Source organism: Lissotriton vulgaris, chromosome 12, assembly GCF_964263255.1.
Source record: "Lissotriton vulgaris chromosome 12, aLisVul1.2, whole genome shotgun sequence".
NCBI classification, from domain to species: domain Eukaryota; kingdom Metazoa; phylum Chordata; class Amphibia; order Caudata; family Salamandridae; genus Lissotriton; species Lissotriton vulgaris.
In genome coordinates, this window is record NC_141700.1 from 39,411,666 (window position 1) to 39,432,923 (window position 21,258).

General features: G+C 48.2%; 1 protein-coding gene across 2 annotated transcripts in view; it reads left to right on the forward strand.

Moving 5' to 3' along the window:
• The first annotated feature begins 1,733 nt into the window (after positions 1-1,733).
• LOC147673180 (unconventional myosin-IXb-like) overlaps positions 1,734-21,258 on the forward strand; it is a 46,088-nt gene continuing 26,563 nt past the window's right edge. For both annotated transcript variants that reach the window (XM_086946941.1, XM_086946940.1), the window contains exons 1-3: positions 1,734-1,864; positions 13,172-13,364; positions 14,966-15,094. In XM_086946941.1, the coding sequence (XP_086803067.1) occupies positions 1,859-1,864; positions 13,172-13,364; positions 14,966-15,094 (328 nt within the window). In that variant the 5' untranslated portion in view covers positions 1,734-1,858. The remainder of the gene's footprint in view (positions 1,865-13,171; positions 13,365-14,965; positions 15,095-21,258) is intronic.

The following is a 21,258-nucleotide window of genomic DNA, read 5'->3' on the forward strand; positions in this document are numbered from 1 at the left end:
CATAGTTATATACAACATAATTACACTGCACTCAATGCAACATACACTCCAAATACCACTCAGTGCCACATAATTAAACACCACATAATTACACTCTACTGAATGCAACACACACTCCACACAATAACACTCAGTGCCACATAATTATATGCTACATAATTTCACTGCACTGAATGCAACATACACTCCAAACAATACCACTCAGTGCCACATAATTACATGCCATACAATTACACTCTACTGAATACAACATAATCTCCCCATAATGCCACTCAGTGCCACATAATTATATGCAACATAATTACACTGCACTCAACAGACACTCCAAATACTACTCAGTGCAAGATAATTACACACCACATAATTACTCTGCTGAATGCAACACACACTCTACACAATACCACTCAGTGCCACATAATTATATGCTACATAATTACACTGCACTCAATGCAACATACACTCCAAACAATACCACTCAGTGCCACATAATTATATGCTACATAATTACACTGCACTCAATGCAACATACACTCCAAATACCACTCAGTGCCACATAATTACACGCCACAAAATTACACTCTACTGAATACAACAAATTGCACTCTTCTCAATGCAACATAAATACACTCCACATAATACCACTCAGTGCCATATAATTATACACCTCATATTTACTCTACTCAATGCAACATAAATACACTTTATCTATCTGTCTATCTATCGCCCTCAATCTATCGATCGCCCTCACTCTATCTATCACACTCACTCTATCTTTCGCACCACCACAGCATCACTGAGCACCACTACAGCATCACTCAGGGGCACCACAACATCACTATGCAATACCACAGCATCACTGAACTCCAGAGCATCACTCATCGCCACCATAACATCACTCAGAGCCACCACAGCATCAATCTGTGCAACCATTCAACAACAACTAGTTCAAATATGTTCTCTCAATGTTTCAAGCTTTATTACAAATGTCACAAAAATATGTTAATAGTTCACTTCTGTTCTTGGATTTTCGTCACAAAATACAATGAACATAATCTTCACAAAAGTTATTTACAAAAGCTATTGCCATTATAAATTACAATAACTTTTATTTAAGTATTAAAAAAAAAACATTTTTATTTGTAATATCAATACATCTAAGTCATGTAAATACAACACATATTGCAGTACAAATGCTATGGGTGTCACATTTGCGAAAGTTAAAACTATTGCCATTGTAAATGACAAAGCTATTAATTTCACTATTTTCCAAACCAACACATAAATAAAATATGTGTCATTTACAGTACCAATAGCTCAAACTTTCCTAATGCGAGACCTTTTGCATTGCAAATGCTTGTTTTCTTAGATTGCACAATGATCTGCCACAAGAAGTGCTCCATTCCCGCCCCCCCTCCCGCTCGGAAGTGCGTGTGCAGTTGCTCATCTTGCCTTCCCGCCCCCTCCCCGTGTGTCCGTTCCGCCCCCCTCCCCGTGTGAAAGTGATTTGTTTCTGGAGCTCGGCTCGGCTCGGCTCGGGTCCATTTCCGCCGCCCCCCCCCCCCGCCCGGAAGTGCGTGTGCAGTTGCTCATCTTGCCTTCCCTCCCCGTGTGTCCGTTCCGCCCCCCTCCCCGTGTGAAAGTGATTTGTTTCTGGAGCTCGGCTCGGGTCCATTCCCGCCCCGCCCCCCCCTGTCCTGTGCTCGCCCCCCTCCCTCCCTGTGCTCGTGGTGCTGGTTATATCCATGAAAGACGTGCCTGCAGTAGTTTCACTAGCGTCTTACTATCCAATTGTACGAGTTTCTGGGTTGATTGACGGCAACGCACTGGGCCTTCGTCCTGGGATTTCCGAGGCAGAGAGATGCAGGTAAGTGCGAATCGATTCTTTTTATGTTTGCTGCATGCGTGTATATTTGAATTTTTGGGAAGGAGTGCTGTGAATGATGTGTGTGTGCGCACGTGTGTAAATGTATGGGTGTGAATGAGTGTATGTGTGCGTGTGTGTCCCGTCCACCCTCCTCTCTGCTAAAATTACCGGCCACCACTGGCTTTCCCTAATATGCTGAGAGGCTGAAGTCTGTGGACTTTGTGTTTCAATTTAGCATCGCACCAGTGGCATGACGGGTAAAATTAGAGAGATGGTTGCATTTTGCCCCAGTAATGTGCACGTTGTATTGACATTGGTAACCGGATATGTCTTTGAATCGAGATTCTTAACATAGGAAAAAAATCCCAACAGTAGCAAACGAGAGGGAAGAGCAGTGGCTGGAGGGATGGGGCAAGGGGGTAGCATCAACCAGGCAGGCGGGTTGGTCTGAAGGTGGTGTCAGGAACTTGGCATCTATCCTTCCAAGCCCAAACGGCTGGAGGCGAGGGTCAATGGAAAAAGCCAAGTTTGCGCTGGAAAAGGCCAGAAATGCGCTTGGAGCAGCTTATGTAGTTGCAGTAGGGAGAGGGTCCCGTAACCACTGTGTCATCATTTTAATATTTAGCAGAGAGCTCTGTCAAAGAGAGACACGATGAGACTCCACCCTGACACAAATCCCCACTCCAGTAAAGTAGAGGACACCAACATGTTTATTCACACACTTACATGGAATGGCGATTAACAGGCAGACCTTCAAACCTCTTTCTCCGACACAAGCCCTTCTCTTGCCGGCTTTGGGGCACTCACCCTAAAGCTGCGCTTCGAACCCACTCTTACCAACCACAGGGTGATGCATATTGTTTCCCTCCCACGTATATGCGAGCAAGTGAGCCGACCCATCAAAACACGACTTCAGCCTCCAGCCTCTGCCTCTGCTGGATACAATGAACGGACCCCTCCCAGCGTCATCGACCCGATAGACCCGGGGGGCGGGGGGGGGGAGGAGAAGACCCTCCCTGGTCCCTGATCTAAATACTGGCTAGGGAGTGTAGGGAAGACTGTTGCCCTAGGATGTTGTAGAATCCTATTTGGACCTGAAAGCAAGCGGTGTGCTTGACACTTCAAGGCACTAGTCCATAGCTGCACGCCTTCGAGCGGAATTCAGGACGGCGCCTGTCTATTGGGATAGGAATTTACATGAATAATTCTGTCTCACTGACTCCGCCTCTCATCATTCACTACACATCTGCTTACAAGCTGCAGCGACTCAGCCTCTCCTCATTCACTACACACCTGCTTACAAGCTGCAGCGACTCCGCCTCTCATCATTCACTACACACCTGCTTACAAGCTGCAGCGACTCCGCCTCTCATCATTCACTACACACCTGCTTACAAGCTGCAGCGACTCCGCCTCTCATCATTCTCTACACACCTGCTTACAAGCTGCAGCGACTCCGCCTCTCATCATTCACTACACACCTGCATACAATTTGCACATCCGACCCGGCATTCGTTCTGCTGGGTGAAAAAAGGAGCCAGGTTCCCTCCCCCTCTAGGTCACAGCTTTATTGAGGCAAGTTGCCAAGCGTGATCTCCTGGACCCAGAACAATATATTATTTTGGTTTAGTAGGAATCAAACTGCGCAGGACATCCAAGCTGTTCCATCCGCAATGCATAGGGCACAGACAAAGTCCAAAGAATTTCAAAGAATAACAGAAATAATAAATCAATTTGATTGATTGACGGCAACGCACTGGGCCTTCGTGCTGTGACTCGCGGCTGCTGACGGCCTGTGATTGGTCACAAGCTCATAGTATATAGTTGCTGGAGGCGGCGCGGCCGCTCTCTTTCTTTCACGCAGTCCTTGTCTGAGGTTAGTTGGGGAGGCACTGAACGGGGCTACACATTAAACATGTTCTAATGACTATTACCCGGTTTCCGTTGAATCGTGCGGGAGCCTCCCCGGCAGCCGTTCGTGCATGTTTAATGGCTCCCTCGTGGCTCACTTTTAAGTTGCTTTTAAGTGAGGCCTGTTCTGCGTTCTCATGTGGGCTCCTGGCGGGGTTTAGTGATACGTTGTTGGTAGATATCGTAGGCAGGTCATTCTTCTTGCTTGAGTTGTGCAGCGGGAGCTGTTATTTTGTGGGTGTCAACTTGCAGTTTATGACCGGCTTCTTTTCCTCCGTGACTGTGTAGGTAACGTTTGGCACGTTGTTTCTGGGCCAGGCTTTCTTTTGACAACCTGGTGATTTCTGGCAATTGTAATGTTACTTTGCTCACATCAAACTAAACCGATCTAACGCCATGTAACTTTAATTTGTAACACAGAATTACACGGACGTATGCTCTGGCATCTGACGTGGAGAGCAATTGGCAAATTCACACATTTCTAACGCCTGCTTTTGAGGGTATTAGCATCGAGCTGTGTGTAGTTCCATCAGCTCACAGCTTTGTCCTCATATCTATAATTTGGGGGAAGCACGAGGGCAATATGTATTTTAATAAATGTTCAGCTGGTTTTCTACCCAGGTTAGTTTGCCTTTCCACCATGAATGCCGCTCATACATGTTGGGGATTGGTTCAGGACCTCCCCATCTCTATATTCGGAGTGGAAACTTTCAATTTCTCTCCACTGAACGTTCCTACAGAACTCTCCATTCAAACAGTCGTAGGTCAATGTGTCTGTTAAAAGCCTACGGTTATTTGTCCACTTGGTTAGTGCCGTTCCTTTTCGAGACCAATGTATGGTGGAGGGTCACGGAGAGTTGGGGAGGGTTCACTGACCTAGCGTTTAGATCCGAATTAGCCATACAATTAGGAGATCCTTAACTATTCTGACATGTTTGGCTGAACTGCAACTTTGATATAGTGTGGCTCTGGGTGTGTGTGTGTGTGTTGGGCTCTGGGTGTGTGTGTGTGTGTGTTGGGCTCTGGGTGTGTGTGTGTGTTGGGCTCTGGGTGTGTGTGTGTGTTGGGCTCTGGGTGTGTGTGTGTGTTGGGCTCTGGGTGTGTGTGTGTGTGTGTTGGGCTCTGGGTGTGTGTGTGTGTTGGGCTCTGGGTGTGTGTGTGTGTTGGGCTCTGGGTGTGTGTGTGTGTGTGTGTGTTGGGCTCTGGGTGTGTGTGTGTGTTGGGCTCTGGGTGTGTGTGTGTGTTGGGCTCTGGGTGTGTGTGTGTGTTGGGCTCTGGGTGTGTGTGTGTGTTGGGCTCTGGGTGTGTGTGTGTGTTGGGCTCTGGGTGTGTGTGTGTGTTGGGCTCTGGGTGTGTGTGTGTGTTGGGCTCTGGGTGTGTGTGTTGGGCTCTGGGTGAGTGGGTGTGTGTGTTGGGCTCTGGGTGTGTGTGTTGGGCTCTGGGTGTGTGTGTGTGTGTGTTGGGCTCTGGGTGTGTGTGTGTGTGTGTGTGTGTTGGGCTCTGTGTGTGTGTGTGTGTTGGGCTCTGGGTGTGTGTGTGTGTTGGGCTCTGGGTGTGTGTGTGTGTTGGGCTCTGGGTGTGTGTGTGTGTGTGTTGGGCTCTGGGTGTGTGTGTGTGTGTGTTGGGCTCTGGGTGTGTGTGTGTGTGTGTTGGGCTCTGGGTGTGTGTGTGTGTGTTGGGCTCTGGGTGTGTGTGTGTGTGTTGGGCTCTGGGTGTGTGTGTGTGTGTGTTGGGCTCTGGGTGTGTGTGTGTGTGTGTTGGGCTCTGTGTGTGTGTGTGTGTGTGTTGGGCTCTGGGTGTGTGTGTGTGTGTGTTGGGCTCTGGGTGTGTGTGTGTGTTGGGCTCTGGGTGTGTGTGTGTGTGTGTTGGGCTCTGGGTGTGTGTGTGTGTGTGTTGGGCTCTGGGTGTGTGTGTGTGTGTGTTGGGCTCTGGGTGTGTGTGTGTGTGTGGGGCTCTGGGTGTGTGTGTGTGTTGGGCTCTGGGTGTGTGTGTGTGTTGGGCTCTGGGTGTGTGTGTGTGTTGGGCTCTGGGTGTGGGTGTGTGTGTTGGGCTCTGGGTGTGGGTGTGTGTGTGTGTTGGGCTCTGGGTGTGTGTGTGTGTGTGTTGGGCTCTGGGTGTGTGTGTGTGTGTGTTGGGCTCTGGGTGTGTGTGTGTGTGTGTGTGTTGGGCTCTGGGTGTGTGTGTGTGTGTGTGTGTTGGGCTCTGGGTGTGTGTGTGTGTGTGTGTGTGTTGGGCTCTGGGTGTGTGTGTGTGTGTGTGTGTGGGGCTCTGGGTGTGTGTGTGTGTTGGGCTCTGGGTGTGTGTGTGTGTGTGTGTGGGGCTCTGGGTGTGTGTGTGTGTGTGTGTGGGGCTCTGGGTGGGTGTGTGTGTGTGTGGCTCTGGGTGGGTGTGTGTGTGTGTGGCTCTGGGTGGGTGTGTGTGTGTGTGGCTCTGGGTGGGTGTGTGTGTGTGTGGCTCTGGGTGGGTGTGTGTGTGTGTGGCTCTGGGTGGGTGTGTGGGGCTGTGTGTGTGTGTGGGTGGCTGTGTGTGTGTGTGGGTGGCTGTGGGTGGGTGTGTGGGGCTGTGTGTGTGTGTGGGTGGCTGTGGGTGGGTGTGTGGGGCTGTGTGTGTGTGTGGGTGGCTGTGGGTGGGTGTGTGGGGCTGTGTGTGTGTGTGGGGCTCTGGGTGGGTGGGTGTGTGTGGGGGGCTCTGGGGGTGTGTGTGGGGCTCTGTGTGTGTGTGTGTGTGTGTGTGTGTGTGTGTGGGGCTCTGGGTGTGTGTGTGTGTGGGGCTCTGGGTGTGTGTGTGTGTGTGGGGCTCTGGGTGTGTGTGTGTGTGGGGCTCTGGGTGGGTGTGTGTGTGTGTGTGTGGGGGGCTCTGGGTGGGTGGGTGTGCGAGAGATTAAGCTAATGGCAATGTAAATGACAAAACCCAACACATAAATACAAATTGTCATTTACAATGCCAATAGCTCAAACTTTTCAAAAGGCGAAACCATTGCATTGTAAATGCTTGTTTTTTTTGCCTCCGTTATGATTTCCTAAAATATTTCTTTGCCTAAATGTTCTTATCTGGGCATGTACTACACAATGTTTTTAGGGCTCGCCTTTACTATTCCGTAGGAATAGGAAAAGAGCCCTAATGCAGCAAACCCATACTTAAGGCCAAGCAAGGGCTCTCCAGAGGATTTTGGGAAGTGCACGTCTCGTGCACGAGCTTGCCTGAGCCTTCTGCCTATCAGCCTGCCAGTTCTACTCCCCTAATTATTCACTTCACTGACTCTGGCTCTTCAAAGGCTCTGCTACCCGCCCCCCTCCCCCCCCATCCGCCTGCACTTCCCGGCCGCTTGCCTTCTGTCCCTTAATCTCCCCGTGACTCCCCCCCCTCACCTCTCCCACCCCACTGCTTCAGGCCCCACCATTTGCTCAGGACATTGCTTGTTGTCAGTGACCTCTTACAATGCTATGCCATCCCTACGTGCCTATACTCCCCTCACTCCGTGTTCCAGCCGCTGTGCCTCAACTCCCTGCTGGGGAGTGGCAGCACACCCTACACTTGTTTGCAACTCGAGTTTGTTCCGATGCTTGGAGGAAGTTCTTGTTTTTAGAATAAATGGACGTGCATTTTGAAGTCGCCTTTCACGCGCGTCCTTCAGTTTGAAATTGGGGAGAAAAACTTTTTTATGTACTGGGCTTTTAAGGGGAAGCGCGATTGTCATTTCATCGATGTTAAAGAGTAATGTCGTACTTTCAACCTGTTCTTTTTTCAATCTTCCAGTTAATGTTTACTTAACCGGAAAACTGTCAAGGGTCATCGAAAATAATGGAGTCTGACGGTAAATATACCTGAAAAACGAGCTAGAGTTTCCATGCCGCGGCACCAAACCGTAGCAAGTACCTAACTTCCCTTTTAAAACACCCGCAGACACCAGGGAAGATCACCTGACATTTTTCTCTCTAAAACTGTTTAAAACAAAAAGTCCATACAATGAGGACTTTGTTAAAGTGCCCATAAAAGTCCGGAAATGTATTCCCATTAAAATCAGCTGGGAAATGGCATTGTAGCGATTTAATATCTATCCACGCAGAGTGAGATTATTACAGGTCTTTAAAAAACATTTTTATAGACTCCCTCCTTTGAGCGAGATGTTTATTATCCACACTGTTAAGTGTTTGTCTTACCTGAAACGGAGGTGTTTTACCAAAAGCAGCTTACTAGAGTCAAACACTGTTCGGGTTCCTCTGTACAATGAGCCACGAGGAGCGCGGGAAGTGGATGGTGGGTGGCAAATGGACTCAAAGCGCCCGGTCGCTTTGATGTTTGGATAAGCATCAGATAAGGATCTGTCTGGCCTCGAACACCTTCAAGAAGCGGCAGCCTGCCCTTCACACGCGGCCTCCCAGCCAGCCTGTCTCCGAGTGCTAGCACCAAAGAGGGGGGTTTGAAGCTCTAAAGGAGTATTCCTTAGAATTTCTATGGGCGCCCCTTGCAGTTTGTAGTTACATATTTACAACTGCAGCTCGCCTGAAGAGCAGATTGTGTGCTGGGTGACTGGCAAGCGAGCAGCAAATCCAACAGGCTGCTGCAGTGAACTGAAGGGACGAAGGAATACGATAAATCATATTTATAAGAACAAGAAGACAAACCTGTTTTATGACAGGTGGGGAAGACCCCGGAGCTGTCGCGAAAGTTAAAAAAGAAACTTAAAGATAATCACACAACGCCGAGAAGAACATATCTTCAAATATTCGTGCCTCATTTAGACGATATTCAACAATTGTACCTAAGGCAGGATTCCTCGTTCCATTTTTTATCTTGCAATATTATACTTTTTGGTAGAAGCCAGGTTGCTTCGAATCTGGAGCGGATTCACTTATTTTTCAGCTCAAAGTGCTGCGCATCAGGCACTTAAGTGTAATTTCTCTTTTTCAAGCCCCACACAAATACAATTTTATTTATGTATGTGGATAGATTTGTATAATGCTTGCAGACAGTCGTACATTACAGATCGTGTCAGTCAGTCAGGAATACTTTTATTTGATCTCGTTAAAAATCATAAAAGAGTGAAGAAGTTCAATGATACAAACATGTTAAAAAAAAACCAAAATGCATAATTAGATAGATTTGTGAGGGTTAAAAAGGAGCTAAAATAAAAAAAATAAAAACACAATGCTGTCATGACCTGGATAATCATCCATAGATAATACATTAGAAAAAACTTTCATATTAAAAGGAAATTTTGAACAGAGAGAGGCGGTACTGTACACCGGGGGCCCAGAAATTATGTTGGTGCAGGAGAAGAACAAGGGTCCAAGCGGTCTTAACTGAGCCACTCCAGTTCATTCTTGTTTGTTGTCTAATTCTTTGGCTGCCATTTTCCAAAGCATAATGGCTTTGCAAGAAAGTTCAATGGAGTGGCCTCCAAGACATTGTATGACTGCCGCTCTGCATGTCCGTAGCTGATTTTTTATCAGCAACTTTTCCGAATTTCTAGAAGTGTGGGGCAGATGCATAGGAGATGTAAGAGGCTCTCTTCTCCTTGTCCACACAGATCGTGTCATCCCCACACCCCTTTGCCTCCAGAAACCCCAAATGCACCCTGCTCCCGCCAACATATTTTGATTTGTAGAAGCGTAAAGCACTTGCAAGGCAGAACAAGCAGACCGCCCACCACAAACCCCCACCTCCAGTGTCCATATAAGGGCAGCAAAACCACCGCTGATTATTCGGCAATCACCAGTTCTTTTTAGCAATTCGAGTTTGTTCTGATACTCGCACTCACTCTACCACCCTCACTCTACCACCCTCACTCTACCGCCCTCACTCTACCACTCTACTGCCCTCACTCTACCGCTCTAACTCTGCCACCCACACGCCCTCACTCTACTGCCCTCACGCCCTCACTCTACCGCCCTCACGCCTTCACTCTACTGCACTAACTCTACCACCCTCACTCTACTGCACTCACTCTACCGCCCGCACTCTACCACTCTACCGCCCTCACTCTACTGCCCTCACTCTACCACCCTCACTCTACCGTCCTCACGCCTTCACTCTACCGCCCTCACTCTACCGCCCTCACTTTACCACCCTCACGCCCTCACTTTACCGCCCTCACTCTACCGCTCTCACGCCCTCACTCTACCGCCCTCACTCTACCACTTTACCGCCCTCACTCTACCACTTTACCGCCCTCACTCTACCACTTTACCGCCCTCACTCTACCGCTCTCACGCCCTCACTCTACCGCCCTCACTCAACCACTCTACCGCCCTCACTCTACCGCCCTCACTCTACCACTCTACCGCCCTCACTCTACCACCCTCACTCCACTGCCTTCACTCTACTACTCTACCGCCCTGGAGAAGTGTGGCTCAATGGTTAGAGCGGCAGACCCTGATGCAGAGGTCTGGCCCGGACCAGGGTTCAATTCCCGCCTCAGGCGGGTCTTGGGCTAAATTTCCCCGGACCTGACCATTCTCGCCTCGGTGCCTATTCTAATCATGGGTCCCACGCTGCAACTCTGGGCAATAGCTTGCTTAATCTCTACAACGGCCCCAACAGCGCCAGGATGCCTGGCCTCACCTTGGGGGGCCCAGGAGTGGGCACTTCACATGGAAAGGCCAGGAGGGGTTCCAGAGCGGTATGTGTACAGCGCCGTGATACCCCTTGGGGTGATTGTGCGCTATATAAGCACTACAACATTTACATGCCCTCACTCTACCGTCCTCACTCTACCACTCTACTGCCCTCACGCCCTCACTCTACGACTCTACCGCACTCACTCTACCACTCTACTGCCCTCACTCTACCACCCTCACTCTGCTGCCCTCACTCTACCACTCTCATGCCCTCACTCTACAGCGCTCACTCTACCGCCCTCACTCTACCGCCCTCACTCTACCGCCCTCACTCTACCGCCCTCACTCTACCGCCCTCACTCTACTGCCCTCGCACCCTCACTCTACTGCCCTCGCACCCTCACTCTACTGCCCTCACTCTACTGCCCTCGCGCCCTCACTCTACTGCCCTCGCGCCCTCACTCTACCGCCCTCACGCCCTCACTCTACCACCCTCACGCCCTCACTCTACTGCCCTCACTCTACCACTCTACCGCCCTCACTCTACCACTCTACCGCCTTCACTCTACCGCCTTCACTCTACCGCCTTCACTCTACCGCCCTCACTCTATCTATCTATCTATCTATCTATCTATCTATCTATCTATCTATCTATCTATCTATCTTCCCTCACTCTATCTATTGCACCACTACAGCATCACTCAGGGGCACCACAACATCACTCAGGGGCACCACAACATCACTATGCGTTACTACAGCATCACTGAACACCACAGCATCACTCGTCGCCACCACAACATCACTCGTCGCCACCACAACATCACTCGTCGCCACCACAGCATCAATCTGTGCAACCATTCAACAACTGGTTCAAATATGTTCTCTCAATGTGTCAAGCTTTATTACAAATGTCACAAAAATATGTTAATATTTCACTTCTGTTCTTGGATTTTCGCCACAATAAAATACACTGAACATAATCTTCACAAAAGTTATTTACAAAAGTTTAAGCTATTGCCATTATAAATTACAATAACTTTTAAGTATTAATTATTTAAAAAAAAATAAAAGCCATTGTTATATTTGTAATATCAATACATCTAAGTCACATAAATACAAAACATGTTGCATTACAAATGCTATAGGTGTCACATTTGCAAAAGTTAAAAGTATTGGCATTGTAAACGACAAAGCTATTAATTGCCTTATTTTCAAAACCAACACATAAATAAAAAAATTGTCATTTACAAGACCAATAGCTCGAACTTTCCTAATGCGAGACCTATTGCATTGCAAATGCTTGTTATCTATGGGTTCGAGACGAACGGATCCCTCGACCCCTCACAGTCCGGCTTCAGAGCCAACCACAGCACCGAGACCGCCCTCATCGCCGCCACCGATGACATCCGAGCCCTGATGGACAATGGAGAAACAGCGGCCCTCATCCTCCTAGACCTCTCCGCGGCATTCGACACGGTCTGCCACCGCACCCTAGTACGGCGCCTCAGCAACATCGGCATCCAGGACAAGGCGCTGGAATGGATCATCTCCTTCCTCGACGGAAGAACACAGAGAGTCCGCCTACCACCGTACAAGTCAGAGGCCTCCGAAGTCATCTGCGGCGTCCCCCAAGGATCATCTCTGAGCCCCACCCTCTTCAACGTCTACATGAGCCCCCTCGCGGCCATCGTACGCAAACACAACCTCAGCATAATCTCCTACGCCGACGACACCCAGCTGATCCTCTCCCTGACCAACGACCACGCCGCCGCCAGAGCCAACCTGCACGAAGGGATGAAAGAGGTAGCCGAGTGGATGACGACCAGCCGCCTGAAACTGAACTCGGACAAGACAGAGGTCCTCATCCTGGGCTCCTCACCCTCCGCCTGGGACGACTCCTGGTGGCCCCCCGCCCTGGGCACCGCACCCAAACCGACTGACCATGCACGAAACCTGGGCGTCATCCTGGACTCCTCCCTCTCCATGACCAGGCAAGTCAACAACGTCTCCTCGGCGTGCTTCAACATCCTACGCATGCTACGGAAGATCTTCTGGTGGATCCCCACCGAGACCAGGAAGACCGTCACCCAGGCCCTCGTCACCAGCCGACTGGACTACGGCAACGCCCTCTACGCCGGTACCACCGCCAAGCTCCAGAAGAGACTCCAGCGGATCCAGAACGCTTCAGCCAGACTCATCCTCGACATCCCACGAACCAGTCACATCTCCGGACATCTGAAAGACCTTCACTGGCTCCCCGTCAACAAAAGAATCACCTTCCGCCTCCTCACCCACGCACACAAAGCCCTACACGACCAAGGCCCGAGCTACCTCAACAGCCGAGTCAACTTCTACGCTCCCAAACGCCACCTCCGATCAGCCAACCACGCCCTCGCCGCCGTCCCCCGCATCCGAAGAGCGACTACAGGAGGAAGGTCCTTCTCCTACCTGGCCGCCAAGACCTGGAACTCCCTCCCTCCCGACCTGCGCCTGACCCAAGACCACCTCTCCTTCAGGAAGAAGCTGAAGACCTGGCTGTTCGAGCAGTAGCGGCACCCCCCCCCCCCCCCCCCCCCCCCCCCCAGCGCCTTGAGACCCTACGGGTATGTAGCGCGCTTTATAAGTGTCAATGATTGATTGATTGAGATAAAGCTGTAAGTATTGTATATTGTCTACTACCACTAGGTTGCATATAGTTCCCAACTGTTGCCTAAATAGAGCAGCATAACCCCTACAAGTGAGTACTCGATTGGTTAACCTGCACACGACAGCTCGTAGTTCACACCATTATGGATACAGATATACTCTCATGACTTCTTCCCTTCTCTTCTTCCAGAGCGAGCCGAACAAGGATTCCCGCCACTTTGGGGTCGAGGTTTCTGCTCTGACCAGTGACCGTAACCCTGTCCCCATTGTGATGGAGAAACTCCTAGAGTACCTGGAGATACACGGCCTCTTCACAGAAGGGATCTACCGGAAGTCTGGAGCGCCCAATCGTATGAGGGAGTTGAAACAGTCCTTAGAGAATGGTAATGCCTAGTTTAATGTTTTTGCAGGTTTTTTCCACTGTTCTGGTCGTAGCTTAAAACTGCTTAAAATTTGCCTCGCCTGCAAATCTACAGGGTATGGCCACGTTGGTTTAGATGTAATTGGTAAGTTGTGGTTCTACCTGAACGTTAGTTGTTCATGATTGGGCATGTAGAAGTAGCCGCAAAACCCCGTTCTCACAGTACAATTGAGATGCAATGCCAGGTGGTACAAGTAACAGAAAACGGCTCTCTTGTCATTGCATTAGGGCATCATTTCCGCCAAAAGTGATGTTGCCTTTCCATGTGGGGCAGACATTCATGAGCCTCACTTTTTTCTCTACACCACATCCCACTAAGAAGGAAAAGAGCTTGTACCGGTTGGACCCCAAGTGGGCCCTCAGCTTTATATCGATCGGACCAGGAAGCACCGGATGGATGATCAGCTTTTTATGGACTTCAGTGGTGTTGAGAATGGAAGAGCAGTCCACAAGGACCTTAGTCTGCTGAATCCATTCTCTGCATTATGGCTTTGTGTTTAACCCTTTCGATGCTGATGACGAGCTCAGCTCGTCATCACCCAAAGGTGTCGTGTGCTGATGACGAGCTGAGCTCGTCATGAATATATGGCATCAGTGCATTTCCAGCACAGGGGGGGAAAACGCCCAGCAGCCATGTGGTTAACACTTTAACAGTGGTACGACGGTGCAGGACATCTATCTGTACACCCCTTCCCCAGGCAGGATTCACTGGATTGCAGGGAGGGCCAGTTGGCCCACTCGATCCTGCAGGATTTCCGGGGTCAAACTGACTCCTTTGACCTTAGCATCTTTTAGGAGGTACTAACTTTGTATCTATTCAAAAAGTGAAGTCTCTATGGTTAGATGTATCCATCAGACCAACAAGTTACTCACTTTTGGTAACTCTCTTCTATGAAATACTATTCTCTAACTGCAGACTCATAACTGAACCATCATCCTCCCCGTTCCGTGGAGTGGACTTATAGGTATTAATAAGGTTCCATGTTAGATTCTGCAGAGTATCACTGTTCTTTACTGGTACTCCTCCTTTAACGTTACAGCGCAGAAGGTTTTGTTGTAAACTGATGTCTTCATACTTGTGGCTGCTACATATGGCTCGCCGCTGTCACTTCAGGGGAGGGGAGCGAGGCAGCTACGGTGGTCCAACGGCATCAGCTATTAGCGCATGAGGTAATTTGCTGGAAAACATTTCTCGATCCAGCATGGTGCCTGGGAGAATTTTAAAAAGTAAGGAACCTTTGGTTAGATTGACTGTCCACAGAAACAGAATTCCAGCAGGTAAGTAGCTTGTTCATTTGGACCCAGAAATCTACCAATTCATGTATCAGCAATTGACGATCCCTTCGCTGACCCTGGACGTGCTGCTTAATCATGTTTTGCTGTGTTGAAGTCATGCATGATTGAGTTGTGTATTAAAATAAACTAAGACAAAACTGATGGAATGTTTAGAATTCTAACACTACAAAGTCTTGATACAGTGTGTTTTTTTATTATCTAAGGAACATTGTTATTGTCGTTTTTGATCACCGGTGCTGATTTATAAACCAGTCATTCCCTTTGCAGATCCAAATTCCGTAAAGCTTGAAAACTATCCAATTCATGCGATCACTGGAATCCTGAAGCAGTGGCTGCGAGAGCTGCCGGAGCCGCTTATGACTTTCAGCCAGTACAATGACTTCCTGCGGGCTGTGGGTATGTTTCTTGGTGATGTTTTTCATTGTCATGCTTTTGGCCCTTACAATGGCCACTACTCTCTTTGTTAAAGAGCCCTGTGCTTCTGTCTCAACTAGGCGCAGTCGAACAGGCAAACGCACAGACCTCTTCAGAAGGTAGTCCATTAGCCTCAGTAGCTAGTACCTAAAGTCAAAAAAAGACCTGCTGCGAGAGGTGGTGGTGTTAGTTATTATAATTGTAAAAGAGAGGAACCCCTTGTATGGAACAAGGGAACTAGGGTGTTAAGCCAAGAAAAGATTGATTCCCTTGTTGACTATACGGAGAAGCTAAAACTTAGCTTTAAGAGAATGAAATTAACAATCATACAATAATACAATCTAGATCATATGATCAGAATCATGAACTAAATACAATCCAAAGCATTCGGTACAACAAATTTTATTATTGAAAGAGAGCAAAAGTAAAAACAATAAACATTCATATACCCTATATTAAAACATTTTTTAACTAACAATTAATATTGACTATTGTGACCTGCACAATAACAAAAGACAGACAAAATTGTTGTAAAACATTAAAAATTGTAAAATACACTGGTACATTCAAATTAGCAATTTAGTCACACCCCTGTTGTATAACCATAAATTCCATATAAACAAGGGAGGAAGAGACTTGAATTGTACAAAAAGTTGTGCGTCGACGCGTTTCGGTGGTACTGGACACTGATATGTTCCACCTTTGTCAAGACTAAAATATGTTGTCTGTCTGGTTACTGGTTCTGAGAGATTACCCTATGATAAATATACATACAATTAATCATCCGTTCACTTAGATCATTTCCACAACTGTAATGCTAGTACACGACATTTCTAAAACACTTACATCAACTAACAATTAAACATTGGTAGGGTATATGCATTAGTACCTCTCAAGCTTGTGAGCTTTTTCTTATCATAAGTCCTATCTCTTACTTATTAAAATGGTATTACTCATGGTGGACAAAAAGGAAGCAAAATATTACTTCAAAAGCGATGAGCAAAAGAGTCTTATATTTTCAAATATTGGCTCCCATCCATTACCTAACAGATTCTAATAAGGATTGACTTAGCCCTTGTTATTGTTACTATGTATATAAATCTTCTGTGGAGATCTAAGTGGGGTCCCATATGGTAGGGTGTATTCGTTAATGCCTCTAAGGCTTGTTAGCTAGTTATTACCGTAAGTGCTATCTATTATTTTAAGTAATGTTATTACTCATAGTGAACAAAAAGAAAGCAATGTACTACTTAAACAGTGGTAAGCGGAAGGACCTATTGGTCTCAATTCATGACCCTTATCCATTATCTAACAGATTCTAATAAAGGGTTAACTTCACCCTAGTCTTTGGTCCTATGTGTGTCGTCCATCTGTGGACATCTAAGGAGGGTCCCAAATAGTGGGAGAGTTTATTAACCATTCTGGTACCTATCTAGGAACTCGATTCTATTTTGGGGTATAACAGTCAATTTATATCTTACCTCTCCAAGTTCCCAGCTGGGAGCCTGTTGGAACTCTTGATTCTTACTTTCCAGGGGAAATTTTAGTAGTCATATGTATGGACCAGAGATACTTCGAGGTGTCTGTGGGGGTGAGATACTATTATAAGCCAACGTTTTTTATCACGCACTTTAAATTGTATGGGTCAATCTTCTATACATATTATGGACACAGTTGTTATGGCCAGTTATCTGGGGGTTTGCACTACTGTGCATTCTATTGTTTAGACAGATCATTTGGGCACATGGGTGTCTATTGTGCAGTAGCGGAGGAAAAAGCAAAAGATATATGTACCTGTGTATTTGATTGGCTCAATTAAACAATGGTACTGTTCAAATTGTGTTGAAAGATCCTGTCTGGGTTGGCGATTTAAACGCTAAAATAGGGAAAAGAAAAATCTAATAAGGAGATTGTCAGTTGATTTTAATTAATTGTTTATGAAATTTTATCGTGGAACACCTACCTCCACAAACAACATAAGAATTCTCTCCAGGATAAAGGAAGAGAAAGCTACTGCATACTATCTGCAGGTTAGTTTGAGAGCAGCTGCTTCGCTGCTAGTAGCTGCTGGAAACTGCAGGTTGAGGCAGGGTTAACCGCTCTGGAATCAGGCGTTGGAGATTCCCCAAAGTAGAATATGGCAGGCCCTGATAAAATGAGGGCACAAAAAGAGATATATCTATTAAAATAGAGCGCTAACCGGAAAACGTTACATGGATGTAAGTGACCCGGTTGTCGGGTCTCGGAATTACAGCCGGGTGAAATGTTACCTGGTTCCGCGGATGAATCTCGCTATGTCGGGGGTTCTGCACGAAATGCTGAAACAGTCAGCTACGTCTGTTGTTTGTGTCGTGGACTTAATGGTGATTGGTCCAAACCTGGTTCGGTATCAACCAATCAGAACTGCTTCTTTCTAAGTATAGAAATTAGCATGGCGCGCTGGAGCGATCGTTCACTCATTGGTTGTACGCCGGTTCAGTTTATATCCGCCTCTGAGTGTCGATATAGTTTCCTATAAGGTCCTCCCACGGCAAAAGTAGCCAGGGTTTGCAAATGCGGATGTGGAAGTAAACAGATCTAGTTCCGATTATTGACCGCACATGCCATTGGTTGTTTGTATAGGAAAACGGCATAATGCGCCTGATTGTAATTGAGGTAGTTTGCATGGTATTAATTGTAAGCTCCCGATCTCGAAAAGGAAGCGACATTTACTCAAAGGTTAAGGCTTATAGGGCATTAGGTTCGGAGCAAACCACTATTAAATATCTTGTGTGTACTTCTTATTAATGTACCCGGCTGAGCACGTGGGTTAGGCAGGCAAATAAGCCTGACAACCTGTGGTATTGGGTGTAGGAAGGTACATCCTGACTATGGTTGCCCCCAACTTTTTGCCCTGTGTTTTAGCTGGTTTTTGACATAGTCGACCTGGGATCCTGCCAATCAGGACCCCGGGCCTACTGCTCTCTCTGTAAAATGGATTCCATGTACTTTAGGTGCATTTCCAATTGGGACTGGGCCACCTTATCAGACCCTGTAACTCAGGGCATAGGTGTACCCAGGGCCTACCAGGGGCTGAAGCATGTATTATGCCACCCCTGGCTGGCCTCCTAAATTTGACACAACTGGCTGCATGACAGCTGGGGCAAAGTCGTGTAATCACCCTTTGCTGTAGATATAGTATACCTATATCTAACCCTAAAATGGACACACTGATTCCTATCAGTCACTCCTATGGCAGGCCTTGACAATCCTGAAGGCAGAGTGCTTGGAATCGTGTGAGATGGTGCTCTGGCATGAGCTGAGCCTGTCTGCAGCTTGCGGAACCAAGTCCTAATAGCTGTTCCATGATATCGCATACCATATACTCTTAAGTGCATTATAATCCTCGCGGTTAAATGCTATCTTTGGTATTGCTTTATCAAAACATGTCGAGTAAGGTGTCATATGAATTGGAATACTACCCCCTCGCCAATTCTGGCGACGGGGTTAGCATTCCACCCTACTAGAGGGACACGACATGTATGTAACTGTGAACCCCGGTTAAAGTTAAACGAAGCCTCCGCTCCACAAAATGGATGCGGCCACCACAGACACGAGTCTGACCCCCTGCAGCTGGGAGTCCTTCCAGCGAGGGGAGCCTGGACAAAGGGTTTCCTGTCGTGGGCGGTGCTAGCACCGTCCCAGACAGGGTTTTGTGTATCCTGGGTAGGCAGGGCTTTACAGGAAGGTGACTGCTGAGTGGCACCCCGGTGCTCACTACGCATAGGCCGGTCAGAACCAGTTCCAGGGGCACACCAGCCCCTGGCCTGGGGGAAGTCCGGCATGGGAGAGGGGTGTAACCACCCCCTCCTAGTCCCACCCATAGGCAGGACCTAGTCACCGGGTCAGCCCCCTTTTTTAGTATAAAGATGGGAGCGGGCCCCCTGTTCAAATGAGATCATCTTTGGAATCAAGACACGACTTTCTGCGAAAGACATCAAGATTTCCTTCTTCAAGATTCTCCCTTGTGGCTAAGGAGTAGTCACCCTGCATCAAGCGGGCACCATCCTAAGAACACTGCGGTCTGCTGCAAGTCCTTCCTCAGGAATCCGACGACCCAGCTCGACGAGACCCGGCTTCCCTGGCACCTCTGACCTCTACTCACCTCTACAGCAAAGCTGAGAACTGTGAGTGCGACGAGACCTCGAGGGACCGACGATCGCCAAGACTGCACGACTTCTTTGCAACAAGCCCACCGTGTGCTCCACTGGTGAGTGCTTTGGGGTCCGAGAAGCCCCAACCCTGAGCAGCTCCAGCACCGAAGATCAGCCCTCCAGCATCTCCACGATCTGCGTGGGGCCCTTCTGCTTTTGCCTGCTCACCGCGCTGTGTGGCTATTAGCCGACTGGCTTGTGGCCTTCTTCACGACGCCCGACGACATTGCTGCTGGTCTGGTTGCTCCAGACTGGCCCTTGCTTCCTTCTTCAAGAGAAGCACCCCGGACCCTCCTGGTCCACTCCAGACGCCATTTTGAGTCCACCGCGTGGGCTTGAATTTGCCAAGGCTTTGTTGCCCAATCCTGGGTCCAGCGACGCCGACAGCTTCATCCATCGTGGGACAGCTCGCTCCTCCATCCTGGTCGCCGACAACGCCTCCTGGTCCGTGAGATCTGCGAGCACAGCGTCACCCACTCACCTAGTCGAGGTGACTACCATCCGGTGCCCTCCTGGTGCCACCTGACTACTGGCTAGTAGTCTCGAACTTGGTCCCCTCTGCTTTCAGGTGTCATCTTCCTTCGATCCAGGCTTGGATCCATCGAACTTTCTTCACTGGTCGCCTGCCAGCAACCTCTTTCTTCCAGGCTCCTGGTCCGTCTACGAGGATTCCCGACGTCTTTTGAGACCTATGCAGCTGCAGCCCCTGGGCTAGGTAACTTCGGCATTTCGGTGCCCCAGCATAGCCTCACTATCCAAGGGTCAGAATCCACTTTCGTTTTCCTCCCACCAGGTTGGGTTCGCCCGAGAACACTAACTTTGTCATTACTAGCTACCATAGACTTTGTCCCGCATCACGCGTGAGAGTGCACACTCTGCACCCGAGTCCCCTAGGCCTCCTAGAAGTAATCTGAAGATTCTATAGTCAAGACCTAGCGATTCCAAAGCCTATTAGTACTATACTTACCTGCTAGTAATTTCGCATTCCACTTTCAGAGTATATGGTTTTCCGTGCCCCTCGGGCATTTGTAAATACTGTGCTAACTTAAGTATTTTCGTAAGAGTTTTGTGTTGTGCTTAGTACCCTGTCCTCATAAAGAGTACAGGGCTGTTGTGATTCTTAATAAATATCTTGTTTATTTTCATAACACTTGTGTGGTGTCCTTTCACTGGGTATTCAAGGGGTATATGTGTGGTATAACAGCTGGCTTAACACGCCCTCTCGAGTCTTTAGCCTTAGACTGCTCGTATCCACGCTACTAGGATAGCTGGTCTATAAGGTTGACTTACAACCAATCATCAATAAGGGTTGCTGGACTGATACATAGTGTTCACTAGAATAGTGAGCACTGCATATCAGGCCACCTTCTCACATTGGTGAGCAGCGGTTGGGATTTGAGCTTGCTGTTGTTTTACCACACGTATCCTAAGAATATCTTGTTGAAAGATCACATGTACTTTTAGGTACATATAACTTAGCTTAGAATACTCTGAGTTCTACTGAACCAGCTGTTGCAGCTCCTCAAGGCTTAGCACACCTTGGCTGCAACTCTTAGCAAGGGATCAGTAGGCAAACACATAGTGTAGGTAGGTGCATCACTTACACCACCCTAGAAGCATGTCTAACCACGGAGAGTCTACCGAGACCCCTCAGGTGGTTGAGGACCCTCCACAGGCCTCTTCTAGATATGCAGCCCTTAGCTTCCAGGAGATGAGACAACTCTGTACATCCAGGAAGATAAGACAGGGGTCTAACCCCACACTCCCATTCCTGATTGGTCTCTTAGAGACTTATGATGCTAAGAGGGCTGGTAACCCAGACCCCTCTAATCCAGGTGGGAGTATGCCCCACTTACAGGGTCCCTTTGATAACCATGACCATCCCCTCCAGGAGGCAGATGATGCTGAGGATGAGGATGAGTTGTCAGGAGATGAGGCAGACAAGGGACCGGT